The sequence below is a fragment of the Gobio gobio genome, assembly GCF_949357685.1.
Source record: "Gobio gobio genome assembly, chromosome: 19".
NCBI lineage: Eukaryota > Metazoa > Chordata > Actinopteri > Cypriniformes > Gobionidae > Gobio > Gobio gobio.
The window spans coordinates 37,175,919-37,193,298 of NC_137112.1; the positions used below are offsets into that span (position 1 = coordinate 37,175,919).

General features: G+C 38.2%; 1 protein-coding gene across 2 annotated transcripts in view; it reads right to left on the reverse strand.

The window, feature by feature from the left end:
- arhgef10la (Rho guanine nucleotide exchange factor (GEF) 10-like a) overlaps positions 1 to 17,380 on the reverse strand; it is a 202,956-nt gene that overhangs the window by 81,195 nt on the left and 104,381 nt on the right. For both annotated transcript variants that reach the window (XM_079844412.1, XM_079844411.1), the window contains exons 13-16: positions 17,146 to 17,316; positions 10,331 to 10,476; positions 9,495 to 9,667; positions 1,769 to 1,884 (exon numbers count right to left, since the gene is read on the reverse strand). In XM_079844412.1, the coding sequence (XP_079700538.1) occupies positions 1,769 to 1,884; positions 9,495 to 9,667; positions 10,331 to 10,476; positions 17,146 to 17,316 (606 nt within the window). The remainder of the gene's footprint in view (positions 1 to 1,768; positions 1,885 to 9,494; positions 9,668 to 10,330; positions 10,477 to 17,145; positions 17,317 to 17,380) is intronic.

Genomic DNA, 17,380 nt, shown 5'->3' on the forward strand with positions numbered 1-17,380 from the left:
TTGATGATCCGCATCTTTGGTTGCTGAACTTTGATCACTATTTAATTATGCTGAAAACGCAGTTACCCCAAAGGCTTCCATCCCCAGATGGCTGCACCATATGTGACTAATACTGCTTTTGTTTTGCTGCTTAATATATTCTACCTTGATCTTTCCTGGACTTTGTTCTTTTTATACATTTTGGACAGTGTTAGGCTATATTTTCATAATGAAGATTCTGTTTATTTATCCAAAAGCACAGCTTATCTTATTTAGTTTTTTAAGATGATTTGTTTAAGTGAATATACACATTTACCTAAACTTCAGTTCAAAAGTAAGCTTTTTTTTTAAAGAAATGGGTACTTTTATTCCCAAAGGACATATTCAGTTAAAACAGTAAATACATTTATGTTCCAAAATACTTATATTTCAATTTCAAACAAATAATCCTGGAAAAAAAAGTATCATGGTTTTCAAATATTAAATATTAATATTAAGCAGCACAACTGTTTTCAACATGGATAATAATACGAAGTGATTCTTGAGTACCAAATCAACATATTAGAATGATTTCTGAAGGATCACGTGACCCTGAAGACCAAAAATTCTGCTTTGCCCTCACATGTATTTTAAAATAAATTACATTTTAAAATACAGTAAAATAGAAAACAGTTATTTTAAATTGTAATACTATTGCACTATATTAGTGTATTTCTAAATCAAATAAATCCCAAACAACTCCAAACTTTTCAGTATCACACTTTTTCAGTCATCAAAGATTAAATTGTTGTTGTGCACAAAAAAATATACTTACACTGTTACATACATCCGGTCAATAGCGACCCTATACAATTTTTAACAAATGATTATAATGGGAAAACAAACAGGCATTATTTTATATATGTTTTTCTTGTTATACTGTTTATAATGAATTGATTGAGGCATACTAAGACAGTTGATGTCTAACTTTAAAAAATAAATAAAGAGGAGGATGATGTCTTGGGTCACTAAAGACCCGAGGTATGTGTTTAAGGGTTAACCCTCATCCTTCCCTCAAGTCATTTTGAAAATAATTTAAAAAAATGTATAATTGAGTGTTCATCGGAGTGGTCCAAGACCCTATGACTTTTGTCACATTTGAACCACGAATACACAAAAACATTTTTGTGGTTGAAATTTTAAAAAGCAACAAAACCTTTCCAAGTCTCAGCCTCAGACGTCACACCCACGGACTGTTGGCTGAACATCTGATGCATATGGCACACTTATCGGGAAACTCTTCAGGAGTTTCGAAGTCGTCATCTGATTGTTTGAATTGTACAGGATGTCTGCGAGACGTGTGTGTTGTGTTCTTTAACGGTCCGCCTGGTCGCGACTCCAAACTCCCTCGTGGAAGAAGAACGCTGTCGTGTTTACAACTGTGACACTGAGCGCTTATGGATCAACTAAACGCTGGATTTTCAAGAGTATGTGAAGTTGGCAGCTCTATTGTTGCAGTAAACTTTACACAAAAAATATTATCAAAATGAAATTAAAAAAGCGTTCTGGACAAAAAAAAAAAAAAAGTATAATTTTCAGGCTTCGGGTCATTTTGACCTGCGAGGGAAGGATTTATTACAAAGTGTGAGGGAAAGATGAGTGTTAAAAATACAACTTTAAATTGTATAAGCCATGTATACAATTACTTTTAACCACTCACCCCAATGTATCATATCAGTTCCATTCAAGTTTCAAGTTTCTGCTTAGGGGTTCAGATACATACAGATGTGTGGTAGTGAACATTATTTACCTGGTACGTTCCCTGTAAAGTCCCCACGAGCAGAGTGACCTGCTCTACCACTGAGAGGTCGTGCTGCAACTCCTGCAGTTCCTGATACAGACGGGGCGGACCCAGAATGATACTTCCTGTCAATCAAAAATAACCAGCTTCACTTATCCAGTACTTCAACTTCACACCATGCTTTATCAGAGCATGAACACAGGAATACGAAAAGCATCTGCACTTCAGAGTTTTAGATAGATGAGATGGTATTTCTTTGGATATGGCTTCCTGTAAGGTGCTGAATCATTCGAATATGTAATCGAGTCAAGGCGGCTCAGTTACACTTTGAGCTATGCTCAAATAAAAAAGCACTTTAGAATTTCCTATACAATGCACATTCCTCCATTTTAATAAATTGATCTGAGACCTGCATAGTGGTCTACAATGACATAGAAGACACATTTCAGAATGAGACCTGACCTTTAAAGAGGAAGTCTCATTGTGCTATAGGCTTTCGCTTGAAAACTTACCCTAATGGAAATCTAAACAAAATCAACTTAACTTTTAAAGACTTCTGGACAATCACAAAACTTTCATTTGTCAATACTCTCCAGTAGCTCCACTAACAAAGAGAATCAATACTGAAGATAGATCGATTGTTCCCATTGTTTGTGTAGCCACAGAGGCTAACGCTATAAGGAAAAGTAGCAGAGTATAAAATGAGCCATTTGGAAATATGAAGCCCTTTAAGGGTGACGAAACGAACACAGGTGTCTCATTAGACGTGAAATGTACCATCGATTTGAATCCCCATTCCCTTTTTTGCGGTCTCTGCCTGCAGAATCAATAGCGGGGTTGAATCTGCTCTATGTGTCCGACCGATAGCCCAGGAATGAAGAGTGTAATTAAATCCTGAAGCTGGATACTAAGACCGCAGGACTGTCTGGCCTTTCAGCACCTCCGCATAATCACATGACCTGTGTGCAGAATTGGGGCGGCACGGGCAATTGTTGACCCCCAGCTAAACTTAATTTTCGAAGTACTGCTGGAAGGTCTTTCAGAGATCTTTCTCAGTCTCTCTCTCTCTCTCTCTCTCTCTCTCTCTCTCTCTCTCTCTCTCTCTCTCTCTAGGCCTACCTGTCTTTTTGCCTTTCACTGTCTGTCTAGGTTTCCATCCACTTCTCTTTGCACCTCTATATCTTTCTTCCACTGTTTTGTCTGTCTCTCTCTAACCTTTAGAAATTTAATAGGGTCTTCAACTCACACAGCCACAGAGACATCTGTCACTGGCACGGCTTGATCAATAGCAGGCACATTTGAATAAAAATAGGCACAGTGAGCCCCTACAGCGCAAGCTGGCAGAGTTTACACGCTCTTCTGGTTGCCGTGGCGAGGCCTCGGGCGGGCCTACAGGTTTGTGGGCATGTGGCCCACCTTGGCCTCAGGTGAATGTGCTGACTTGTAATCCAGACTAATCCAGTTGGTGTGCTGGGATCTGGTTTTCACACTATTGCATGGTATTCTGCCATTTCCACTAGTCTATCTCTCTCACACACATTGTCATATGTAAACTGACACACACGCTGGCCGGCCACCAGCAGAGGCCTATGCAGACACACAGTACAGTAGTCCAAAGCCTAAAGTCAACAAAGCTGTTGCCAGAAGGATAGGGTGACCAGACATCGCGTTTTTCCCGTATGTCAGCTCTATTCTTAGTGTCCCGACCAAGCCTGTAGTGCTCCAGTCAGAAATTTAAGCTTTCGCGCCTCGATCGCCCCCCGGTGGCCGGTCCCAGTACAGCTCCTAAACCCCGCCTCTCCATGTATTTGAATGGGCGCGAGACACACTAAACAATTTAATTACACTTCAAATAATTGTTTCCTAAAGATGGTTTCTGTCATTTTAGGCAGTTTTTATTACAATAATTTCATTTCAAGTGTTCATTTTTAAAAGTTTAGTTTTAGTGAGTTATTTGATGCTATAAAAACGGGGGGTGTGACGTCATGATCGACAGCTGCGATTGACGGCTTCTCTGAGTGAAGTTGTCACTGAGGCACTAACGGACTTTTTTCTGGATTTTTGGGAGGAGATTGGAGCTTTAGCTTTAATTTCTACATTTCCATAACTGTTTATTTCACACCAACATAATTAATTGTTCTGCATCTGCGAGAGTGTGGGCGGGCTTTTGATAATCGCGCCTCTACTTCCTGCTCTCTACTGCGCAACTCCGGTCCCGAGATCGCTACTGCGCAGACTCGGTCCCAAGATGTCAGCGCCGTGAGCGGGCCTATGAAAGCTTCAACTTTGGTCAGTGGAAGTCAATGAAGTCGCGTCGTCCATATTTTTTTACGGTCTATGGTCCCGACTTGTTATGAAAAAATCATGTTTGGTCCCGTATTTCTTATGTACAACATTTTCTTTATGGCTGGGTGAGAGTAGTAGTCTTCTGTCACGTGAGAATAGCCTATCAAAAGTAGCCAAGCTCGTCGTACAACAAAATTACCATCCAATCACAACTCATTATCGGTTAGCTTGCATTTAGTGCACATATCAGAGAGCATGTAGTAGATCAAGTCGGGCGCGAAGATGTCAGAGAAACACGCCTGTCCATTTAACAAGGATCTTCAAAAACAGGACAGTAAATTGAATAACACACACCAGAACGCTCTCTCAAACGTTTGTGAATTCATTTACAGCTCGGTGAAAATCATGGTCGGTGTATTATGCTGCCTTCACATGTTATCGGAATTATTGTAAATACTAGTTTACTAGTTAAATAATTGGACATGAATGCCCTCTCAAGTTCGATGAGCTCGTAATCACGACTTCAGAAGTGGGAAGTATGACATTTCTGATATCACGTGAAGGCAGCATTAGGTCATTAGGGGCAGCAGCCTAAAATACCTGTCTGTGTCATTAATGTTAATCAAACAAAAAGATTCCGTCCCGTATTCAACCATGAGAATTCTGGTCACCCTACAGAAGGGTCACTAAAATCTGGATTTCTCATTCAAACCTATGCTTTATAACTGACATCCATTTAAGTGTGCATCTATTTATTTATATTTTTAGCAAGGATCTATAGTAAATATAGTAATAGTAAAAAAGTGCGCGTGGCCATTGAGGAAACTAGTCTGTGATCATTTCCAGGGACTAAGGCCCTGCTTACACCTAGTATTAAGATGCATTTAGTAGACGAGGAAGACTTATTCCCGTTTACACCTGGTGTTTTAATCTGTCTCTTTTGTCCACTTTACTTTACCACTTTACCACTTCTGTCCTGATTTCTTCAAGAGGAGGGTCTATGGGTGGTAAATGTATGTGTTTTTTCAGATCTTTCATTCTAATGAACAAAATAAGCTTCCATAATTTGCATATAAATGCGCACGCACCCAGAGATGACTGAAAAACTCCAACTGACAAAGTTTAAATCACGTCTGGTTTACACGCTTCCCATAATGTTTACACGATAGGCTAGAAGGCAGTCTTTTGTGGCAGTTTGAGTGCATTCAACCACATGAGAGTTTACACTACAACAGCAACCCGGTTTCGTTTTCGACTACCTCTGAAAGTGTTCGAAAGTGGACAAGCTCAAAACATTTTACACCTGTATTTAGCGTCGTCCACTTGTGATCCGATCGACCAAAATGCATCTTAACACCAGGTGCCCAAACAGGGCCTAAAGTGATTCAAATTAAATTCAAATTGCACCTGACCAGCTAAGGGTTAGAGAGACAAAAATAGGAACTTTACATCCTTTTAACATATAATATACATACATATAACATTTAATTTATAACTATATATTTTACTTTAAATGCAAATATTATGTTATATTATAATGTTTATTATATAGATATAAAAACAATATTAATAATAGAAATATTCATTTTATAACATTGATATTTACAACAAGCTTAATTTCTACAAGCTTAAATTGAGTACTAATATAGAATTTACTTTGCCTGAATTCTTGCCTGAACTAGCTCATTCAGGTAGAATTTTTTTTTTTTCCTGTAGTATTTACTTCACCACAGAATAACTTTTATCAATATGTATTAATACTAGATATATTATGAGATATTATATTTTAAAACAATATACAAATGAAGAGTTCAGATGCAAAAGCCTCTAAGAGCCACTACGGTCAAAAATGAGATAATGAGTGAATGCTCTCCTCATATAGTATAGGTTCATAAAATACTTTCACTTTAAACCCACTAAATCCCAGCCTCAGCCCATTCAGAAGTACCGGTACTTAGGTAGAAACCTATACATAGAAGAATTGCTTATTTTAAAGAAAAACGACAGACGGACTTAGAGGCTTTTGCATCTGAAGTCTTCAAATATTATTGTTATCATAATTACTTCTTGCTGTTGTCCATCATATTTACTTTGTGGCAGAAGTCTAGAAATATTTCAGCAGGATAAATTTGAGAGAGAGCTTAATTGTCTCAAAATAGCATTACTTTACAGTATGTCTACATTAAGAATACATCTCATGGCTCACAGGAGACTAAGATTTGCCATATGCTGGTGTTTTATACTGCTTTATAGCGGCAGCAGCAGAGGCCTTGCTCTTGCTCTTCCTGGAAAGCCTATTCCATCAATAAATTAGGGCACTGGGGCCTGCAGGAGATGAAAAATGAGTCCATTTTGAGGTACGCTGGGGGAGCATGGGCTCTGATTTGGGCGAGGAGCCCCATGGAGTGACATCACAAGGGAGGAGAGATGTGACGCGGGCCAGGAAAAACAGGGTTGTGTCTATGTGCTGCTATTAATAGCTGAAGATGGACACGTTCAGACAAAGCAGACCAGACTATGACAAAGGTGTCTGGAAAATAGTGATTAAAGTGGCGCGTTACTAAACCAGAAGTGTGTGATAACAGTGAAAACAGGTCATTGAATAGAGTAAGAGAGAGGGACACGGTCTGCCTTATATCTCGTCATAGACAGAGATACCGAAACCTATCCTCACCAAATAGAGGCTCCGTGACCAGTCTAACCATAAAGAAGAAAGAGTATGTGGCTCTCTATAAGACTAGTGAGGTTGAGACAGAGATCCTTCAATGTGATCATTTTAGAAATGTTTTTTAGATATATATTTTTTCTAGGTATATCTTATACATTACATTTTTTTACAATCCAGGTGGTCCAATAAAAAATCATATTTGATCTGCGCGTCCTCAGAAAAGTCTATATTTTGTCTTCAAATGTAACAATATTTTAATGTTTTTTTTAATGTTTATTGTACAATGTTAAAATACAACACAATTGTATTGTATAGTATTTCATTGTGTATTGTAAATACTATATGTATTACCCTTAATGGCATCTTATTTTTTTCAAATTAAATTTCAAAAGAACCACATTTATTTGAAATAGAAATCTATTGTAACATTATAAATATCCTTAAGGCTGATTAATAATTATGTGTCGAACCTAAGCCATAGGCTACACAGCCCTGACGTGCACCTAAACGTGCACTCCAAAAATGTAACAACGCGTCAATTCTACAGTATGCTCACCGTAAGCTATGATTGGTCTGCTAGAACCCCTCCCTCAGGTAAAAATAAAAATCTGCGATAGGAGTGTGTGTTCAGAAATGGGATAATAGTTTATAACACAAAGGGTTGTATTCTTTATGTTAGTGGATGAATACATAGATTCAAATGTGTGTGAGCTCTATGGTCTATTGGTAGAATTTTTGTTAAGTGTGCCAGAGGTTCTGGGTTCTAATCCACTATTGTATAGCTTGTTTTGTTTTGTTTTGTTTTGTTTTTAATCCAAAGATGATAATCAGTGATTGTATATCAAGAGTAGGGACACGTTTTTCGTGCATTTCGTTTGTAATTTCAACGGAACGAATAGAGTCTCCACAACAGCAATAGATTGAAGCGCTTGTCTAAGCACAAATCACCTCTAATGAAAACAGAAGTATAAATCAGCCTTTACTGTCACTTTTGATCAATTTAATGCATCGTTAATGAATACAATTAATTTCCTTAAAAAAAAAATATATTCTATTACAGTATAACTATAACTATTACATCTTTTACTGACCCTAAACTTTTAAACGATAGTGCATATAAAAATATAGGCTATATATTGAAGTGTCCCTATTAAGCTATTTTAAACATTTCTAAATGTTTAGGTCTCCTACAAGAGTCTTACATGCTTCCAAGGTCCAAAAACACAATTTTTTTATAATATACATTGCACATCAACTCCTTTCTCATAGTGTCTGAAATGGCTCGATAAAGGATTGAGTCTCTCTAAAGCTCTGATTGGTCAGATAGCCCAGTCTGGTCTGATTGGTCAACAACTTACAGTGTCGGAAATGAAACGCCCATTACTGTATCTGTTTGCAGCAAGGCAATAGGTTTTATGTCAGATGTCACATGTACAAACAGGAAAAAAGGTCTCATTGCATCTGCCTTTTTGGAAAAGTGTTAACGTCAGTGCGAACTGACGGCCATATCTATGGACTTTTAAGATAATCAGCTAACCTAGCTAGTTCTTTGTAACTTTTAACTTTTAGATATCCATCTGTATATGTGACGTACATTAGTTATGCTCATCTTTGCTCGCTCCTTTGAAGGAGGCTCTATATTAATGAAGCACATACAAAAGACATAAACCGGAAGCGATGAGACCTGTTTTGCAGAATACGGAAGTTTGTTGCGTATAACCCCCATGAAGACTGGCATTATGCAAATGTGTTACAAACCGATGTAGAGTAGATATGTTACGGATGTGAGGCTGGAATTTCTGACGACTCCTTTCAGCAGTTCAGAACCGATTCTTTCTTTTAGGAGACAATAATTGTATTTGTTATATAGACCTTTTACATACACAACTGCATGACAGGTAATATTAAAAAAATCTATATCTATACTATATCTTTATTTATTTTGCCTGTTGCAATTTTTGTTACTTGTACTGATTATTTGGCATCTCATGTCAAACAATCATGCCCGTATTTTGAAATTTAAGAGATCCAGAAAATTATGAGAATGAGAAATAGGAAGTAGACGGGAGGATACTGCTTAGCTATAAAGTAGCAGGAAGAGAACGGAGGCATACAAATAGGACGGAATGCTGTTTTATAATGATTTCATAGAGAAATAAGGAATAGGGGGCATAAGAGGTCTTCTAAAGACTCCTGCCCCCAAGCTGTCTGCTAGGCCCTGGCATTAAACATCTTCTGTCATCTAATTTCCTGGCTCCCCTGTGTGCACAATCCAACATGGGTGTTCCAAAGACAACACCATTAATATTTCAGCTCGGAAAGCAAAAGGCTTAAACAGCCAGAACCTGTACATCCTGATAACACTTTGTACCTGGAGCTCTGTCAGCATATTTATCTTAGTGCCCCACAATTGCTCTCTTCCTCCTCCTCGTCTTCGAACTCAAAACACAATAATGTTTTGTAAGAGTGTTCAGCCCTGATTCCAATCTCCTGAACTTGCTCTCTCTGATTGGAAGTGGAGGTGAAAATAATGCGCCAAGACTGATGACAGCACGCCGAATATGTTTTGTGGTCTATCAGACAGTGAAATAAGATTGCTTAGGCTGTGCCTCTGTTGTTCTTATCTACCTCGCCTGAGATACACTCATCTGCAGAGGCCATAAAAAGGTGCATTTCTCACAAGAAACTGACAATTATTTCAAAATGTCTCAGAGACTTGCATCAAGGATGCATGCTATCTGATTGTTTAGAAAGTAGCAGCGCCAACAGCATTGCCGTTACCTGGTCCCGAAGAACCACCCGAACGCTTGACGCCTCCAAGCTGGTAAAGAGTGTCCTTGGGTTGGGAGCCCTCTTGACCCACTTCAACTATCTGAACCTGCTGCAAAGGGGCACTCCATTTCAGGGTGTACTTGGGACCTACTGGAACCAGACTGCTGATATCAGGGGGCCCCCTGGTGGTGACAAGAAGAACAACAACAAGTCAAAATGTATTTGCATAGACATAAAAAGAAAGAACCTGACTGATCACACAGAAAACATACTCCAATGCTTTTTTTTACAGATCAACTGTGAGTACATTGTGGAAGTCTGGACCTCCAGCTGTTGGGGGGCGGCTGGTATTATGTTTTGTTGTGATCACGAGCACCACGTTTAGATCTTCTAAGCAAGCATGTCACGCCACGCTTTAGTAGAACAGAGACCTAACATGCTGCAGTGGAAGGACTAGCTCAAAAGCTCTGAGATTCAGTATCAGCGCAAGCTTTTTCACTTAGCTTTTTACCTTTTGCACTGCTGAGATGTGATCAATGGAGCTGTCAAGGATAATCTATTTGGGTGTAACAGAGGAGCGCCTTTATGCCTGTGATCTATGGAGATAATTCCTGTCGCTGTAGCTAAACACCCTGCTATTTGTCCCCGAATAATGAAGGCCCATTTAACTCTGTCCAATTCTGTCCTGTGTCTTAGCCATTAGCGGCTAACCCCCTCATATTGGGGTAACATCACGGCAATGCTCCTGGAGACTCAGAAGTCTGTATTTAGATCGGCAATAAGTCAGCATGGCCTTGGGAGGTGGGGTGAAAGAGAATGTCAATGGCCTTGTCCTGGACACGTACTTGACATTGATGTTGGCGCAGATGAGCATGTCACCGAAGAGAAAGACTTTCCGCTCCTTAGACTTGAGGACCTGTCCTCGTTCGCCATACACCGTCTCAATCAGCGTCTCGCAAAGGATCAAAGAGATCTGCTCAGAGTTCAGCAGCTGAAGAAAAGACAGGGGAGACACTGATTACACGTAAGTCTTACAAAATAGAGGCTAACAATTACATGGCTACACACTTACTTAGAGGCCACAGTGTGGCGTATAAGACACTTAAAGGCTCACAGAAAGGCAGCACAGAAGATTGGAAACAGCAGTACATTTGAAGCGGAAAAGGTTGGGAAAATATAAACCTAATCTTAAAGGAGATTCTCCTTTTAAATAGGATTGAGAAGTGTAGACTTATATCTACAAACTATATAAATTTGAATGTGCACTAAAAGGATGGTTCCTAATAATTCTTTAAATATACAGTATAATTTTAGAACCATATCTGTTTTTTCTAAATAAAACCTGTACTTTCCAATAAAGCACCTTTACGACAGAATTTCTGAATCTTTTTTGTCTGCCCAATCAATATGATATCAATTTATGCACTAAAGTAAAGAGGAAACATTTAAATTATAATAATATATCGGAAACACTTTGGCGAAAAACCATAATAATTATATTGCTAAAAAAATCCCTTTTACTTTATAGTACTCGAAATGTGTTTCTGGGTCAAAGTGATTCAAAATGATGGAGCAGGTCATTTGTTATACTGGATTTTCTTAAAAAGAACTTCATGTGTTAAGGTTTTTCTCTACAAAAGTGAATCATTTTTATAAAATCATATAAAATCAGTTATTGTAACCTTTTAAGAGCTTTTACTATGCCAGATCTTTTTAAAAAGTCTAATATGATACAGACTCATACAAAACTAATGCTTCTCAAAGATTACTTATGGTCCACTAGAAGTGTGTGGTGGTGTTTGTCTACAGAGACGCTGCCCTGTACCTGTATTTTCTTCCTGAATTCCCGTGATCAGGACATTTCTGGGCTGCAGCCCCTGGCCAGTGGGTGTATAGCCCCAGATAATAACGATGGACAGCGCAAATGAGGACGGGACTTTTATCATCTGTGTCTGAAGCCCGGGAAGCTCCGCTAAGATGTTGTGTCTCGACAAAATCAGTTAGCTAATGTTGCTATCTGTGATGGTGGTAATGCATTACAAGTAATCCAAGTTATCAGCTTACTTTTTTCAAGTAACTAGTAAAGTAATTACTTTTAAATTTACAACAAAATATCTGAGTCACTTTTTCAAATATGTAACACAAGTTACTTTGTTTTCCCATTCAGTCCCTGACAACTCTCCTGACCCCATGTTGAGAGAAGTCGGGAGTAAAGATGATGATGGTTATTGTAGATCTAGACTCATCTCACTTGCACAAAAACAGATTTAGTATTCCTCAAATTGAATAAAAACAGTGAAATGCAAACTCAGAATATTACGCAAACCTGCAATAAATAAACGTTAAACAAATATATTTCATGTATTTAATCTCATTTTATTAAAGGAACACGCCAACGTTTTGAGACTTTAGCTTATTCACCGTATCCCCCAAGAGTTTGGTATGTATGGACTTATCTTTCTCATCTCCGTGCGTGCCATAACTCTGTCTGACACACAGCGGTGCAATATTACACAGCGCCTGAAAATAGTCCCCAGCACTCTCTCTGTGCAAGCAGGTTCTCACGTTGGTTATGTTGACAGAAGTTAGCCCATTTCCAGGCGCTCCGTAATATCATTGCGTCGCTGCATAGTACGGCATAGAGTTCCTTGATTATTACGCAGGAATGAGAGAATAGTTCCTAGCCATATCGGTCTAGAAAATCACAACTTTTCATTTTCCATCTGTCTTAGTAGACAATGTAACTATACACATCACAACATGTAAATAGGAAAATGTTGGCGTTATTTTGTCACTTATTGAGCAGTAGGCTAGCTGCAGTCTTTGTGCTAAGCTAGGCTAGCAGTGGGTGCGTCAGACAGAGTTATGGCACGCACAGAGATGAGAATGGTATGTTTTGACTTATCTAACTCTGGGGGATACGGTGAATAAGCTAAGGTCCCAAAAAGTCGGCGTGCAATGTCTTTGCTGCTTTGATGACCCAATTCAACCATACGAATAAGCAAAATTGACTTTAGATACACATTACATTTGTGTTTCATTTTTTAATTGCTAAAAAAGTGTGTTGGACTTTTTTTTCCTGCATCCTATTCTTGTGTTATCCAGAATGACAGCAAAGTAAAAGACTTGTTTGAGCTGCGGCCTCTATTGTACAAGCATGAATTTGCACTTCCTTCAGCCTGAGGCTTATTCATTTCACTGTTGCCATGAAAGGGACTTTACATTTGCCAAAAATAGAATTTTATTTTATTTTTTTATGTTAAGCCCAGCCCAGGTGAGAAAAGGTAACGCAAAAGTAACGTAACGCATTACTTTCCATAAAAAGTAACAAAATAACACAATTAGTTACTTTTTTAGGAGTAATGCTATATTGTGATGCATTACTTTTAAAAGTATCGTTCCACAACACTGATTGCTGTTGCCTCATTGACTGCTATCTGTAACTCGACAGATTACTAGGCATTGTAATCACGTTTTATGACACTTAATTACTGTTTATTAGCGAGCTAGACAGAAGGTGACTAAAATCACTTGCAAACTACAATGCTATATGCATGATAAACACTATGGGCCCTATTTTAACGATCTGAGTGCATTCTATTTTTATTCTATATTTATATTTATCCTGAATGCATAACAAGATGGGGAAAAATATTTGTATTGTGTTAGGTGACATTCCCAGAGTTCATCCTCATTACATCAGCAATAATATATAACCGGCATCACAGCAGCGAAACCCAATGTCCAGCGGCCCAAATAAATATTGCGTGTTGGTGTTTGATCAGTCAGAAGAGTAGTTTTATAAATAATGCATCTGCTTCTGTAGCCGCATCACACAAAATGAGTTGCCGGATCCAAAGGGAATTGGCAACACTGCTTGGCCTTTGTTGAAATGCATTGAAAAATTAGACCTTCAGTCAGTCAGAAGGCATGCTCCAGACTCTGTGTTTTTATATAGTAAGAGCACCCCCCAAAGGCTGAAGAAGCAAACAAACAGAATGTTGTGGGAAAGAACAGGTATCCTTTTCAGGGCCTTGAGAGTGTGACTGGTTTGTAAGTTTGGATGGATGTTTGTCTGTGTGAGAAAGAGAGAGAACGAGACAGAGGTGTGATATGTTTGCTGAAGAGCGACAGGGGGACGCTACAGTCTTAGCCTGTGCACCATACTATATTTGCTGGCCTACTAACTCAGATAGTCTGAGACAGACAATGAATATTTAATTGCGTGTATATGGGGTAATTTCACATTGGAATGGAGCTGACATGCCTGAATAAAACGGAAAAGGTTGTAGCCACTGCACAGTAGGTTGTGCATATGCTCACAATACATATTGTAAGAACAAGTACAGAAATCTGGGATTTCATTTCCCTTTTTTGGTAACTTAGAAGACAATATAGCTATTTGAACACCCTTCACATGGAGTGTGCATCAATAATGCCTCACAATGCTGTCTATGCAGGTCGCTTTGCAACAGATCTAAAGAGACAAAAGTATACAGGTTCAAACCCTCCCCTTTTTCACTAAGCTTGCAATGCATTATGGGATTTCAGAAGAAAGAGAAAGAGTTCAACATCAGAGGGATAAAATGAGAGAAATGCATACTAAAGAAGAGAGTGAGATGAAGAGAGAGAGAGAGACAAATGACTGCAGCAGAGGGAGGCGAGACAGCGATATAGACAGATAAAGAGAGAAAGCAAAAGCAAGCGAACCAAACAAGAGATACCGAAAACAACTTAGACTTTCCAATTAAGTGTCTCATTTACTCTCTAATTCCTCTTATTCAGAAATGCATTTGTTCAGATTTGCAGCAGCTGGCCTGTGATATGAGCATGGTAATGGAAGAGAAACACCCCTGCCATGTATTCAGACACTGCTGTAGCGCATTAATGGACATCATTGCTCGCTGATGATTCTGTGAAGAAAAATACAGGCCAGGGATAACGGAAGAGGTGGGTTGGTTATTTTCAGGGTCAGCTGTAATGTCCAGGTACTTGGCAGGCTGTTTAAAGGCTGATTGTCAGGTAATGGAACCGAACAGTGGCCTTGTGAGCATACAGTAAGTTTAGATGTGTCATTTATGTGAGCTTTAAAACACGTTATTAAATTATATTCAGTAGACTTAGATTATAAGTTAACTCTTTCCCGACAGTGTAAAAAAAAAAGATACATATACATATACATACATATACATACATATATATACATACATATACATACATATACATACATATACATACATATACATACATATATATATATATATATATATATATATATATATATATATATATATATATATATATATATATATATATATATATATTGCTAGTCACTGCCAGCATTTTTTTATCATTTTTCACAAAAGTGAAATATATATATATATATATATATATATATATATATATATATATATATATATATATATATATATATATATATATATATATATATATATATATATTGCTAGTCACTGCCAGCATTTTTTTATCATTTTTCACAAAAGTTTCATGGCCCCCAGTATATTTTGTTGTATGAATATCTGAACATGAGCCTCTGCTTCAAAACAAAACGTTTATTCTAGCTTAACTCTTTCCCCGCCAAACACAGAATTTTCTGTTATTTGTGAGGAAACGCTTCCCTGCCAAACACAGAATTTTTAGTGTTTTTATTCGAGAGTAAATGAGACACTTAATTGGAAAGTCTAAGTTGTTTTCGGTATCTCTTGTTTGGTTCGCTTGCTTTTGCTTTCTCTCTTTATCTGTCTATATCGCTGTCTCGCCTCCCTCTGCTGCAGTCATTTGTCTCTCTCTCTCTTCGTCTCTCTCTCTTCTATTGAAGTAAGTGAAGCCGCCAGTATCCAAATATGCCGCTGACATTTTGGGTCTTGAGTCTGCGCAGTAGCAACTTGGAGCCAGAGTCTGTGCAGTAGTGAGCGCGAAGTGGAGCCGCGATATCAAGGTCCAGCCCAAATCAACAACTTTTTGTGAAATAAACAGTTATGGAAATGTAGAAATTAAAGTTAAATCTCCACTCTTCTCCAGAAGTTCCCGGAAATGTCCGAAGTTGTCAATCATAACGTCACACCTCCGTTTTTATAGCATCAAATACTATAACCAAACTTATTTAAAGAACGAACACTTCAACTAACATCAGCGTGATAAAATCTGCCTACAATTACAGAAACCATCTTTGGAAAAAAACTTTTTGAAGTGTAATTTGATTGTTTAGTTTGTCGTTCCATTACATATCATGGAGAGGGTGGGGTTTATGAGCTATACTGCATCCAGCCACCTGGGGGCGATCAAGACTCATTGGCTTCACTTTTCAGGACTTGTGTGGCACACTTGATCAAAACATCAACACCCCCAAAGCTTCACAGTCCTATAGCTCATCATGGGTCAACATTTCATTCAGTAACATTAGGTTATTGATTATTAGTTTTGATTTATATGCTGTTTAATGTTGATGATCACATTATTTTACATGTGCATCTGCTTACATATACTATCGCTTGTTTCTGCTTCTTTTTCACATGTCTTTTGATCAGGAGATTCAGTACTCTTTCAGAAGATGTGTCATAGTGCCCTCTACCGTATAACAGTAAAAACACGGAAAGCCACACATTTCCGTCAATGGCGGGGAAAGAGTTAAGCAAGGTCTACAACTGCATTTAGGATTTGTGACTAGTGAGATTGGGCTTAAAAGTCAAGGTGTACTGTGCAACATCAATGGTTTATTCGGCCTATGTCAAAATGTACAATCAGGGCTTAAGTCATAACTCATGACTGAAAACATTGCCTGGTGGCTCTACACTATTAATCGTGTCATGTTCTGACAGACAGAAGAAATTGAAATGATACCGTACAAACATAACTAAGCAAGACCTTGAACTAATATTTGCAATGTTCAGCCTTGAAAAGAAAAAAGAAGTCAGTGTGCCCACAGGCTGTCATGGCTGGACAAAAAAGGGAATTTGTAGACTTTTCATTATTCAGATCATACCTGAGGAACAGTTATACAATCATGATATAAAGGGAACACTAAATAACAAGATATTTATGATGAATAATATATAGAGCCCTCTCTCTTTCCTTCTCTCTCACGCACAAAAACACAGTCATTTGTGGAAAATGCAGAACTGATAGTCAGTGAACCTGCCATAATAAACGTGGCAAATTTTGCGCTACAATGAATTAAGTCTTTTACAATTAACAAAATGAGTTTCATACAGATTCAGGAACACAAAAAAAACCTTTGAATGGTAGTATTCAGTGGCTCCCCAAAAATATTCTGGCACTGAAGACATTTCACACAAGCTTTTTTTAGATTTCAAATGATAAAATAATAGATATATTGTTCAAAATTAAGAAAAAAATAATAATAATTGCGGCACTTTCTGGTTGTCAAATGCAAGTGAAACATGTCCATAGTTAATGTGATGAACCACATCTGTAGCTCTCTGCTAGGAGAGCTGTGTGAACATAATGACCTTGGGACCAGCTGGTGAAAAGTAATTGCAAAAATGTCTAAGGAAAGGGAAGTCAGAATGAAACCATGAAATGGTTTTGGGATTAGGAATTATACTGTTGTGATTATATCAAGGCAACAGCATCCCACTATCACAGCTGAGTAACTGTGCGCATGTGTGTGTTTTCTCACCTTGCTGAGAGAGCGGTCACTGACACAGCGAGCCAGCTGCTGTGTCTCAGTGATCTGATCAGCCACCCTTTTCTGCTCATTGAGTTTCTCAGCAAGGGTCTCCAATTCAGTCAGAGCCAATTGTAAGGGCAGCCTGTCCACATGGCCGGTGGGAGTGTTCTTCAGCATGTCCTTAAGACAGAAAGAGAGAGAGAGAGAGAATGAATGTAACAGCAATAAGAGAGTGAGGATGGAA